The sequence below is a fragment of the Manacus vitellinus genome, unplaced genomic scaffold (assembly GCF_001715985.3).
Source record: "Manacus vitellinus isolate BGI_N305 unplaced genomic scaffold, ASM171598v3 scaffold_46_pilon, whole genome shotgun sequence".
Lineage (NCBI taxonomy): Eukaryota > Metazoa > Chordata > Aves > Passeriformes > Pipridae > Manacus > Manacus vitellinus.
Window position 1 is genome coordinate 4,377,475 of NW_021940578.1, and position 12,077 is coordinate 4,389,551.

General features: G+C 44.8%; 1 protein-coding gene across 1 annotated transcript in view; it reads left to right on the forward strand.

The window, feature by feature from the left end:
* Positions 1–9,641, forward strand: part of CLSTN1 (calsyntenin 1) — a 28,895-nt gene extending 19,254 nt beyond the window's left edge. The window contains exons 12-19 of the mRNA XM_018079342.3: positions 996–1,153; positions 1,800–1,948; positions 2,396–2,622; positions 3,196–3,366; positions 3,965–4,110; positions 5,560–5,695; positions 6,322–6,506; positions 7,094–9,641. Coding sequence (XP_017934831.1) covers positions 996–1,153; positions 1,800–1,948; positions 2,396–2,622; positions 3,196–3,366; positions 3,965–4,110; positions 5,560–5,695; positions 6,322–6,506; positions 7,094–7,288 — 1,367 coding nt within the window. The 3' untranslated portion in view covers positions 7,289–9,641. The remainder of the gene's footprint in view (positions 1–995; positions 1,154–1,799; positions 1,949–2,395; positions 2,623–3,195; positions 3,367–3,964; positions 4,111–5,559; positions 5,696–6,321; positions 6,507–7,093) is intronic.
* Positions 9,642–12,077: the final 2,436 nt, after the last annotated feature.

A 12,077-nucleotide genomic window follows, 5' to 3' on the forward strand; every position in this document is an offset into this window, starting at 1 on the left:
AAAGTGAATTCAAGATGTGAACTCTTTCTGTAAAGTTTTAGAATTCCTGGAATTTTTTTAATTTGGCAAGGAGGTAGCAGCATCCAGGGGTTCAAAGCTGGAACTGTACAAATCTAAACTGCAAATTGTATCATTTGTAACGGGACAATTCCCCACTGAATATTATTTTGAGTTATACCAGGGATCTTTTATCACTTGGAATCTTGAAAACAAGCTTAGACATCTCTAAAAATTAAGTTGCTTAGTGAGTGATGGCCTTGAAATACAGATTTCCAGGTGGTGTTCTGTGGCCCCTGTTAATTAGCAAGATGGACTTAGGTGATGATTGTGATGTCATCTTCAAGAAAACCTGAGGAATAACTGCAACTGAGGTTGCAGTTCATCAAACTTAACCCAGATATCTAAAAGTGAGTTACCTGAGTTTTTAAAATGCACATCTGAGTCTGCTCAGAGAAGGGGCACCTTTAGAGGGGGGCAGGTAACTCTTGGACACCTTTTTCAGAATGAGCTGAATGACTTTGTAAAGTCCCTTCCTGCCCCTTGACTGCCAGGAGAGCCTGCAGGGCTGGGTTTGGGGGTGGATAACTCCCCCCTAGAGGATGGATCCTGATGGGCGTTGCCTTTGCAGAGACCCCAGTGACAGGAGGTGTCATTTCCTCACCTTGAAACTTCACGTTGTGTGGTTCATCCCCCTGGCCCTGCCTTCCATTCCCGAGCCCCACCTCGCTGGGTGGGATTTCTTTGGAGCTGTTTGTCCCGGGCCCGGCGGTTCCGGGTGGCCCCGGCTGTCTGAGGGCCACGTGCATGGTGGACTGTGGAACTTTCTTTGTGCTTGACCATGATCACGAGGTTTAACCCCCAGATGGGTCAGAACTAACCCGCATGCGTGTCATACTCTGTGCACCAGGAGGCATATTTGTTGTTTTACAAAAGAAAAGAGGAAAAAGAATCAAAGCAAGTGAAGGTTTTTTTCCCCCCTCGCTCCCTTCCCGAAGGTGGAGAGCTCCGCATGGCGCAGTTCTTCCGAGGGAATCTGGCGGGTTTGATGATCCGTTCTGGGAAGCTGGAAAACAAGAAGGTCATCGACTGTCTCTACACCTGCAAGGAGGGGCTGGATTTGCAGATGCCCGATGGTGTTGGCAAAGGGGTGAAGGTAAAGTTGCAGATGAAGCAATGGACACGTTCCCTTTTGCTCACTACTGATGGGTGCAGGTTTTGCTGGCAGAGTTAATAGGGGTGTCCCAAATAAAACAAGCTCATCCCTTGTGGCATTTTGCATTAAAATTGCCTAAAACCTGGGAAATCTTTCTTGTGTGAATATGGCCTTAGTGGAGTTAAAGAGAACACAGTAACTCTTATTCTTAAAGTCTGGAAGAGGCATTCCATATCTGTAGGCCTCTATTTAACCAGCTGTACCAGGGTGTCTGATAAAAGAGATTCTTAACAAGCAGTTCATAAAACGAGATTTAACTTGCCTGGCTTTTTTAGTAGCAAGGCTGCTTGAGCAGAGCTAAATTTCTCCTTTATATCAGCTGCCTCTCTTCCATATTACCAGAACCCAGAACTATGTTAAGTGCCTAGAAATTTTTTAAGGAATGAAACACTAAATATATTCCACTGGAATGAGGCAGTGAATAGGGAGGTTAGACTGTGTGCCACAGGGCCAGTAAATAATGCCCTTTTTGCTTTGAACATGGATGCAATTATCCTGCATTTACCAGGCTGAGCAGTGCTGAGCTCCAGTTGGAATCGCCAGACCACGTTGGGTGTTCTCTTATGGTTTTCTTCTGTTGTTTCAGATCCACATGAACCCAAGTCAGTCAACACTGACCATAGAAGGGGATGACATTGAGAGGGTTGACAAGGCCATGCAGCACATTTCCTACCTGAACTCCCGCCAGTTCCCGACTCCCGGCATCCGGAGGCTGAAGATCACCAGCGTTGTCAAGTATGTCCTGGGGCTGAAATGATCCCTCCCTGGCAGGGATGGTGGAGCCTGGAATGGTGTCCTTGTGTCTCAGTGGGAGAAGCAAAGGAGCCTTGGTGTATGTGACCATCTCACATGTGAATACAGAAATGTTTTCTGCACCAGCACTGTTCCTTCCTGACAATGGAGGAAGGAGTAAGACAGGAATGTCTTGCCAGTCACTGCCTTCATTAGAGGTGTTATCTGTGGCTGTGAGTCAGAGCATAGAAATGGGGCCAAATGGTAACTGTAAGTAAAAATTAACTGTAAGATTGCTCCCCAGGTGGGGAATTCCTGCTTTCCGATGCAGCTGCTGAATTTATCTGAGGCTCTTGGGTCTGAGACAGCTTTTCAACGATTTATAAAGCAATTATAAATTGTGGAATTGTGCCTCCCTCCCAGCTAACCTCAACTTCTTCTGTCTCCCAGGTGTTTCAATGAAGAGGCCTGTGTCTCCATCCCCTCTGTGGAGGGATATGTCATGGTCCTGCAGCCAGAGGAGCCAAAAATCAGCCTGAGTGGCATCAACCACTTTGCCCGCTCTGCCTCCGAGTTTGAGAGCTCTGAGGGCGTTTCCCTCTTCCCTGAGCTTCGCATCATCAGCACCATCACCAGGGAGGTGGAGCCCGAGGGGGATGGAGATGAGGATCCCACAGGTAACAACACCCTGCTGAGCTTCCAGTGTGCCCACCTTCACCTCACTCACTGATCCCCTTGGAGGATATATTATATCATCTCACATCTCATATTTCATATAATATCTCATACTTCATATAATATCTCATACTTCATATAATATCTCATATTTCATATAATATCTCATATCATATGTCATTATATATGATATATCATGTCATCTCATATTTATTATATATTTATATATTATAATATATATTTATTATATATATATGATATTTTATATTCTATATTATCTCGTTAATACAGAATCTAGTAGGGGAAATAAGATGTAGGTCCTCTGCTCTGGGCTAACAGAAACTTACTGGAAATGATAATAAGCCCAGGCCATTATCCTCATTTAAATATCCCTTGTTTGAGTTTTGTGTTTTATTTTTTTAATCATTGTTTCATGCATACTTGCTCTCTTCAGGCCCAGATTTTAATATTTGCTCTGGGAGAAGAGTTTGCATGTGACACTTTGTAGCTCCTGGGCTCCTGTCTCCTTCACCTGTGTTTCTGCTGATGGGTTTGGCTTTTCCTCTGCTTTTCAGTGCAAGAGTCTTTGGTATCCGAGGAGATCATGCACAACCTGGACACGTGTGAGGTGACAGTGCTGGGAGAGGAGCTGAACCAGGAGCAGGAGAGCCTGGAGATCGACATGACCCGGCTGCAGCAGAAGGGAATCGAGATGAGCAGCTCCAACCTGGGCATGATCATCACAGGTGGGGCTCCTGCTGCTGGTGCTCTTGTGGGAGGGGTCTGCAGGCAGCACAGAGGGAACAGTGTTCTGGAGAGGTGGTTTCTAACACCTTACTCCAGATATTCCGTTTTCTTTTACAATTTCAAGTTTGGACCATTTTTAGAATTCCAGACACAACTGTTTCGGTGGAAGGCTGTGATTCTAGAAAACACATCATTCTAGAACCTTCTTTGTGTTCTTTTCTCCTGTCTCAAATTGCAGGTTATCTCTGGACTGTGGAAATGGAGTTACACTTTGCCCCAGAAAAGGCTTGTTCCTTGCACAGATAATCCAGTGCCTGGGAACGTCATTCCTTTGTGGTTTATGTTCAGAATACATTAAAATATTCTAAAGAAAGGCTCCCCAAATCCCTTCAAAGACCAGCTGGGTCTAAGATTTTATCACAAAATCCATCCACAGGATTTCACTGGAGCCACATCATGTCTGTGGTGGTACTTTATTTCTCCTAACTGAAAATCCATCACCCAAGAAAACCTCTACTGAAGAGAGGGTGTGATGCCTGTCCAGTACATTTGAATCTTTTGCAGAGTAACTGTTTTCCCTGTGTGTTTTCTCCCCAGGGGTGGATACTATGGCTAATTATGAGGAAGTGTTGCATTTGATACGCTACAGGAACTGGCACACGGTGTCTCTCTTCGACAGAAAGTTCAAGTTGGTCTGTTCGGAGCTCAACGGGCGCTACATCAGCAACGAGTTCAAAGTGGAGGTTTGTGAGCTGAGCTGGGCACTCTGAGCAGCTTTAGAGCATGGCTGGCTTAGGAGGATGGAGGTTGTTGCCTCAGCTGATAGATAATGGATCAGCCACTGGTTTAGATTTTTCTCCTGTAAATAAATATTAGTAAATGTGGGCATTTTGGGTTGTATTTTATATATAAACGTGTCTTAGTCCTACATTCCAGCTGTAAATAAGAAGCTGTAAATAAGGTGAAAGTGTTGTGTTGTAGAAGAAATACAAACTGAAGGTGAAAAGGTTGAATTGAAAACACATTTAGCAAATGGAGTGGGAGTGGTGCTCCCAGAGAGCTTCGTGTGTAACTTCTGGGATTCCACAGATGGACTTGCTGGGCCCTTCACTGTGTGTGGTGCCTAAATTTCTGACACTTTAAGGACTTCTGTAAGAGCACAGACAGGCTAAAATTGCCTATCCTCTGCAGCAGGTTAGAGGGTCATTATTACTTAGTGTGCTTACATCAGATATATGGGAGGACAGCAGAATATGACATTAAGGGCAGTAAAATTTCCAGTGCTGGAATGTGGAATGATTTATATTGGGGAGGAACTGCCACATAACTCGACATCTTTGAGCTCTGAGCTTGAATTTCCACATTTTAAAGCTGACCAAGGGACTGACAGCAAAGCCACCACAGTATTTGCCACCACTGGGGTGGTGGTGGTGGGCTGGGAGCCCCTGGTGTTCCAGAACAGGTATTTTTGTGTTTTGTTTCCTGAGGAAATCCTGTGAGCTTGAGTTGGGATTTACCAAACTCTGGAAGTGTAAATGCTTTCCTTGTGTAGTAAAACACAAGTTCTCCTCTCTTCCTGCTGTGCAGGGGCAGGTCCCCTGTGTCTGTTCCACCACAGGAGGGGCACGTTTAGCTCTGCTGGTTTAGCAAGCAAATGTGAAATATTTGTGATGAGCTTACACTTGTGCCTAAAAGTCAGCTCTGCTAAGTGGGGGTTAAACTTGAAAGAGTAGTTTGACTGTAATAAGGAATTTTTGTCTTTGCTGTTAGCTGAAAATATGCAGCAGAATAAAAGAGATGGGAATGAAGGAAATGGAATTAATGGTTAGATATCTTCGTATATGCTGTTATTTCAGAGTTAAAGTGACTGGCTACCAAATTTGGTAATAAACTGGCTTTATCTCTTTTATTCTGAACTACTGGAGTCTCTACACCAGCTTGCCAGCCTAAAACAGATTTGAGAGCTGTGAAACCAAAGGATTTTGTGACAAGAAGTGGAAAATATGAGGAGCCACTGCTTGGGATGGCTGTCCCCTGAGGAAAGCCACTGCTGTGTTGAAGGAGGATTGGATGCCTGCCCTGGGAAATAGATTATTATTTTGTTGTTTTAATTTTTTTTTCTCTTTCATTTCTGTCTCTTCAGAACTAAACTGTTGGATTTCTGGAGTTTAACCCTTTGTCCCTGTTCCCAGGTGAATGTGATCCACACTGCCAGCCCCGTGGAACACGCCAACCACATCGCGGCGCAGCCGCAGTTCGTTCACCCCGTGCATCATTCCTTTGTGGACCTCTCTGGTCACAACTTGGCCAACCCTCATCCCTTTTCAGGTCAGGATTCTCTATAAAGTTGAGCTGGTTGTATTCTGTTGTTAAAATGTCCAGCAGGCTCCTTGCTGCAGAGAGGGTTTTTTCCAGAGTTTAAACCAGTGTATTGGACTGATAATCCAGGCAACTCCTCGGGCCTGTTCTGTTCTTGCCCAGACTGGATTCCTAGAGATCCAGGATTCCTTTTCCTGCTAGGAGAAGAGCTTTCTGTTGGTGTGTGTGTTGGAAAATGGGAGGGACTTGATAAAGGGCTGTGAGGAACTGGGACAGTGTTTCTGAATGGCACGAGGAAAGAACTGCAGTGATATTCCCTTGATGACTCATGGGGTCTGCCCTTTCTGTTTTAATTACATTAATTTGGCAAGAGTGTAGGATGTGAGAGGAAGAAAAACAGGCAATTTAGAGAGGAGTCCATGTGGTGAAATCTGCTTTCCATGTGCTTTCAGTCTTTCAGATTGATGTAATTATATTTAAGGAACTGAGGTTTAGTTCTTCCTCTCCAACTGACTTTTTAAGTGGCTGTGGCCAAAGTGCCTCTGTAGGATTTGTACAGTGCAGGTGATGGTTACTGGCACTGTGGAAGAGTTACCACTGCCATGTAAGGAACCCCTTTTCTTTTCTCCTTGCAGTTGTTCCCAGCACAGCCACTGTTGTGATTGTTGTCTGTGTGAGTTTCCTGGTTTTTATGATTATCCTGGGAGTGTTCAGGATCCGAGCTGCACATCAGAGGACGATGCGTGACCAGGACACTGGGAAGGAAAATGAGATGGATTGGGATGACTCTGCTTTGACCATCACTGTGAACCCCATGGAGGTAAAACCCTGTGGAGCTGGGGCTCAGCACTGAACCAAAAATGCCCTTTTCTATCTGTAAGGGGTGGGATTGTCCATGGGCAGATGAGAAGAGCAGAACCGAGCACAGAGCAGAGACTGGGAATTTTGAATGAATGTGCCAAATGCCAAGAGCAGTTATATTTGGGATCTTGCAGGGGTTAGAGCTTCATGATACAGGATGGAATTTTGCAGGCCAGTGTCCAGCACGTGCTGCACACTGCCTTAACCAGCCTGGTCTGGTCCAAACTGGCAGGAATTTATCATCAGAACATCTGTGTTTATAATCCTCCTTGATGTGTCCTACTGCAAGATCCTTCTCCAGCAGAATTTGCAGGACTGGATCACCCTTCAGCATCAGTTTGTGTAGAGGACCAGGGTTGACAACAGAGCCACAGAGCCCTTCCACAGGGTGCTCCTGCCTTTGTCTTCTCTGCTTGCCTAATTCCTGCTGAGCTTTGAAAACCAGCAAGGCATCTGCAACAGCCCTTTGTCAACACAGTGCTTTGAATAAAGAATAAAAAGAATTTTGGCAAGTGTGGTAATGACAGTTAATTTTTGTTTTAACAGACTTATGAGGACCAACACAGCAGTGAAGAGGAAGAGGAGGAGGAGGAGGAAGAAAGTGAAGATGGAGAAGAAGATGACATCACTAGTGCAGAGTCTGAAAGCAGCGAGGAGGAGGAGGGAGAGCAGGAGGAGGACCAACAGAATGTTAATAGACAGCAACAGCTGGAATGGGATGACTCCACCCTCAGCTATTGATTCCCGCTGTTCCCTTTGTCTTTCTGTTCCCGCTCTAGAAGACTCCACTGTAACACACTCCATTGGTACTGAGGATTCATGGTGTTTAAAACAAAAAAAATTCATTCTGGCCAGTAGATTGACCCCCCCACCTCCCGTGTTTGTGTTCTGTCAGTCCCTGATGTTTAGGGTTGTAGTTTAGCACCTCTTCCTTCAGCCTTGCCTCAGTGACTGGATTTTTTTTACGCTCTGTGAGGAACCACCTTGCACTTTTTTCTTCATGTCATCTCAGCTAAGTGACTCTACAGCTCTGTAGCCATTGCACATGAATTTCTGAACTGTCTTTTTTTGCTCAGTGAAACAAACTTGGCTTTGTTCCTTTTTCTCCTCTTTCTAAAAGATGCAAAGATTGCTTGTTGGCAAAGGGTAAAGCTGCTCATTTCAGCCTGTTGATTTCTTTTAATTTTTTTCCCCCTGAATTAGTGCATGTGTAAAGTGGCAGAATGAGGTTAATATGTAGAAGATTAACAAGACTTTTTAATATTTTGTAAATATCTTGGAATTATGTAATTATGTCATTTGTGGTAGTGAAAAACAGGGAATTGGGGTTTAAAACACGCTAAAGTGAAAAATCATGCAGCATGAACTATTACAAGTCTCATCCTACTGCAGCAGGAGCACGGGCACAGTTCTTAGTGTAGATGTTCAGTAACTCTGTCCTTGGCCTTGACTCGATGTGCGCTCCCCGCTCTCCCTCAATTCCTTCCTTTTCTTTAACCCCCTTTATTTTGCAGAGGGAACACAAGCTTGTGAGAAATTGTAAAGGCTTTAGGAGCCTCTGCAGAGGTTCAGCTGCCCTGTGCAATACAGTTGTTGGGGTTTCATTTTTATTTTTTTATTTTTTTTTTTTAAATTTTTCTTTTCCCTCTCCAATTAAGTCTTGGCATATAAGGGCTTTTAAGTTATTGGGGAAAAAAAAACACTACATGGATGGTGGGCAGATCCATGGGGCTGTGGGGTGTTGCCACAGCTCCTGTTAGTTCCAGGGAGGCTGCCTGTAGTCCAGTGCTGGGCTGTTTGTACTGACAGGGTGGGTGTTTGTAAGTGATGGATTGTAATGAAGCTGGAGAGCCTGAGCCCTGGGGACCTGTGCACCTTGGCTACCAGTCTACATAAATAGGGGTTTGGGGGTTTTTTTAGTTGTTCATTTTTTTTCTGATTTGGCAGAGGGAGGATTTGGGGTGTAGCTGATCCCACTGACCACTCCTGCTCCTCCCCTGCAGCCCCTTGTACAGTAACTCGGACTGTCGGTGTTTTAAGCCTTTGTTTACACTTAGTAATTGTGTTTTCCTGCTGGTGAAAAACTGTAGCATAAATCACCCAACCAGAAAACCTTGGGAATCACGTTGCTGTTATTCCAAGTGGAGCTGACTGGGATTGTTTTCCATCACAGTTCTGACTTGGGACTGCAAAGGACAAAAGCTGGAAGGTACGAAAGTGCTGCTGCCCCGGGGTGGGGAGCGCTGGTTTTTCTGTCAGGCAGGGCTCGTTTAACTTTCTTTGGTCTTATGCAGAGTCTTGAATAATGAATTTCTGCTTGATTTCTATGGAGGTGGATTAAAGAGTAACTTGTTTTGCTTGTAACAGGAGCCTGGGACTGCATGCCCTCCTCAGCACGGTAAGCCAAGCTCCAGTGTTTGCTGGTGGGTGCAGAGCCCACACGTGTCACACAGCAGGGCCAGGGGCACTGGGGATGGTGCCAGAGGAGCCAAAGGGTGGGGCACAAAGGGTCCTAATTAATCAAGAGAGATAAAAGATTAAGGGCTGTTCCAAATGCTTGTACAGTTTGCTTTTCAGAGCAGACCTGTTCTCACCTCGTGGTGTAACAGGACCTGTGGTGGGTTTGATCCGGGGGAGCCTTGACTGTGGAGTGCCTTTACAATAGGAGATGGACCTGGAAGCAGGGAAGAGAACCCACACCAGAGCTTACCGGTTTTTTGGGGTTGTTTTGGGGTTTGTTTTGGGGTTTTTTTTTAAATGTAAAATTTTAGATTTCTAAAACGGGAAAATGGTTTTGACTACTTATGTGGTAATTAACTGCTAGTTTTAAGTAAACTGGGAAACTTTTAACTTATGTCTGACAGTTGTCCTGTGTTAATGTGTAGAAGACTTATCCTTCCATATACTGTTGCTGTAGCTGCTGTATTTTAGACCAAAACTGATCATGACTTAATGGTAATACTGAGGGGTTGTAACGTCCTGATGCAGTTTGTAGCCACTGTGGGTATAACTTTTCAGATGTGTATATTGGTAACAGGTCAGTTTGGAAAGTCTATAAGCTACAATAAATTTCTGGTTCTAAAGGTTGTTTGCATTTATTTTTTCTGAGTGGAACAAAGTAGAATCAATTAATATAAACTGAGTGTTAATTTGCCTCTGCTGGGGGAGGAGGAGTCTTTGTTTTCGTTGATCTCAAGCACAGAAGGACTCGGCTGCATCTGTGGACAATTTATCAATATTTTTTATTTTTTACTTACAAAACATGTACCTAAAGCAACTGAAAAGTTAAACATGTAAACATTCTCTTTTCGCAGAACCACAGTTTGGCTTAAAAAAATACTTCTTTTTTTCAAAGGCAACAGAATAAGCACAATCAGTTTGTACAGGGTGAGTTAAAAAAAAAATGACAGAAACATCTCTAAATAAATAGAAATAGGTCTATCATTCTGAGCATATTTATAAAATGAGAAGCCACTTATTTATGGTGAAATGGAATATTTTTGCAAGTGATTTAAGTTTGAATCTTCAGTACAATTCACTGGCTCAAAACCATCAGGTGAGGAGCTGCTGCTTTGTGGATTTGGAGTCAAAGGCTCTTTGCTGACCCATCAGAGCTTCAACAAAGATGCTCTTCCAGGAGTGTCCAAGGAAGAAGGTCCACGTGATGACTCACTGGATTTTTACTTCTTGGGGGTAAGTCAAGTTTCCAGACTGAGTAACCTCTGTGAAACTGGGCCGGGTGGAGAAAGCCCTGGGGAACTGCTCAGTCCCTGCAGCTGACACTGAGACACCTTTGTCTTATTGCACTTCTCACACTGAAGGACAGGGGACAGGAGCCACTGCTGGAAAACTGTGATTAGGGCCTGAGATTCCTGCTGGGAGCCTGGAAACCAGGCACATCAGAGGGCTCCTGGGAGAGCAGGTTGTGGCAATGCAAGAGAATTGCTTTTCCAGGCACAGAACTGTAGTGTCTTCCCTTCCACAGGAACGTACAAACCTGGTCAGGGGGTGGGTTCAGTGCATCTCACCTTGCCTGGGGCACACTTTTTGCTCTGTAAATTGGTTCAATAAGGAAAGAAACAGCAATATTTATTCTCTGAAATGGAGCAGAGGCACAGGGCCTGTTCTCACTGATCAGCCTGCAAAGAGCTCTGAATCCTGCAGGATTTCCTTCTAGTACCAAAACAGCTGTCAGAGCTTGAGTGCTGCTTCAGTCACACCCAGGATCATTGGAAAGGTGCAGGAAAAGGGTTACATAAAACTAAAATCAAGTGTTTTCTAGGCCAGAACTGCTGCTTCTACCAACAGGTGCTAGAGAGGGAACTTGGTTTGTCTGAGTAGGTACAAACCAGAACAGACCAGACCCCACAGCTTAATATCTTCTATGAAAAGACACAATAAGTACTTTAAACCACAATTTAGATTAGAAACTGTAACACTGCTAGTGCCTGTTGGGATATAAAGGTAGAGAAGGGTTTATTCCAGGTGTTTCAGATTCCCCTCCCTGACCAAACTAGCATTACTTACTATTTATTTCTTCTTACAGAAGAAGTTACTGTTTTATAAAGCAGTGTTAACTTTGCTCTTTGCCAGCTGCACAGCTGACAGATTTGAACTGATCCCCTTCAACAAAAAAGGTGGACCTAAACAGCCATTCTAGGGCAGTATTTTTTAATTTTAAAGTACTGGGGTACCTGATTATCAAACAGAGCTGAAAGTCAGGAATGAGTTGCACCCATGTGCTGGGTGCAAAAATCAAATCAAATTTAGATCATGAAGGGAAGATTTATTAAACAGGCCAGTTCAGTCTCCTGAACTTGCTGCTTCTGTGGGAATTTTAAAGCAGACTTGAATGCTAAATTTAGGAGAGTCTAGTCCATCATTTGACAACACATGTACCTGTTGTTACCTGAGAACCAGGATCTGCAATGCCTCTATTTTTACCTACGTGAGAGAAGTGAAAGAGTTTAAAAAACACTTTACAGTGAGTAAAAGAAAATTGTTGAACCTAATTAAAGGCAAACAAGTGAAGTACAGGATTCAGCTTTGGGGGTGTCTTGAGAATTAGACTTTGCTGTTCCTTGAGAGGGCAGGAATGGTGGTACCTCCACAGGAACCTGAGGGTGTGGGGAAATGGAAGGAAGGACCCAAGGAACTGGCAGAGGAAGCAGGTCCTGCCCACCCTCCTGTGTCCAGCAGTGGCTCCTGCTCCCTGTCCCTGGGCAAGCCCAGCACCCAGAGCTGCTCCTGGTGGGGCCATGACCTGGAGACAGAGCTGTGACAGCAGAACTGTGGGATTGATCCCAGCACCTTGTGGGAGAGGGGAAGGAGGCTGAGGAGGCCCTGGGCAGGGGAGGAGGCTGGAGGAGACACTGTGTCCCAATTCAGGCACCGGCACAGCTGAGCCCCCCCAGACCCCCAGCCCTTGCCAGCAGCTCTCAGAGCAGGGTAGGAGTCTGGACTGTGGCTGGGAGGAGGAAGAGGGGGGGAAAAGAACAGGGGGAATACATTTGCAAGAAGATGGGAGTTG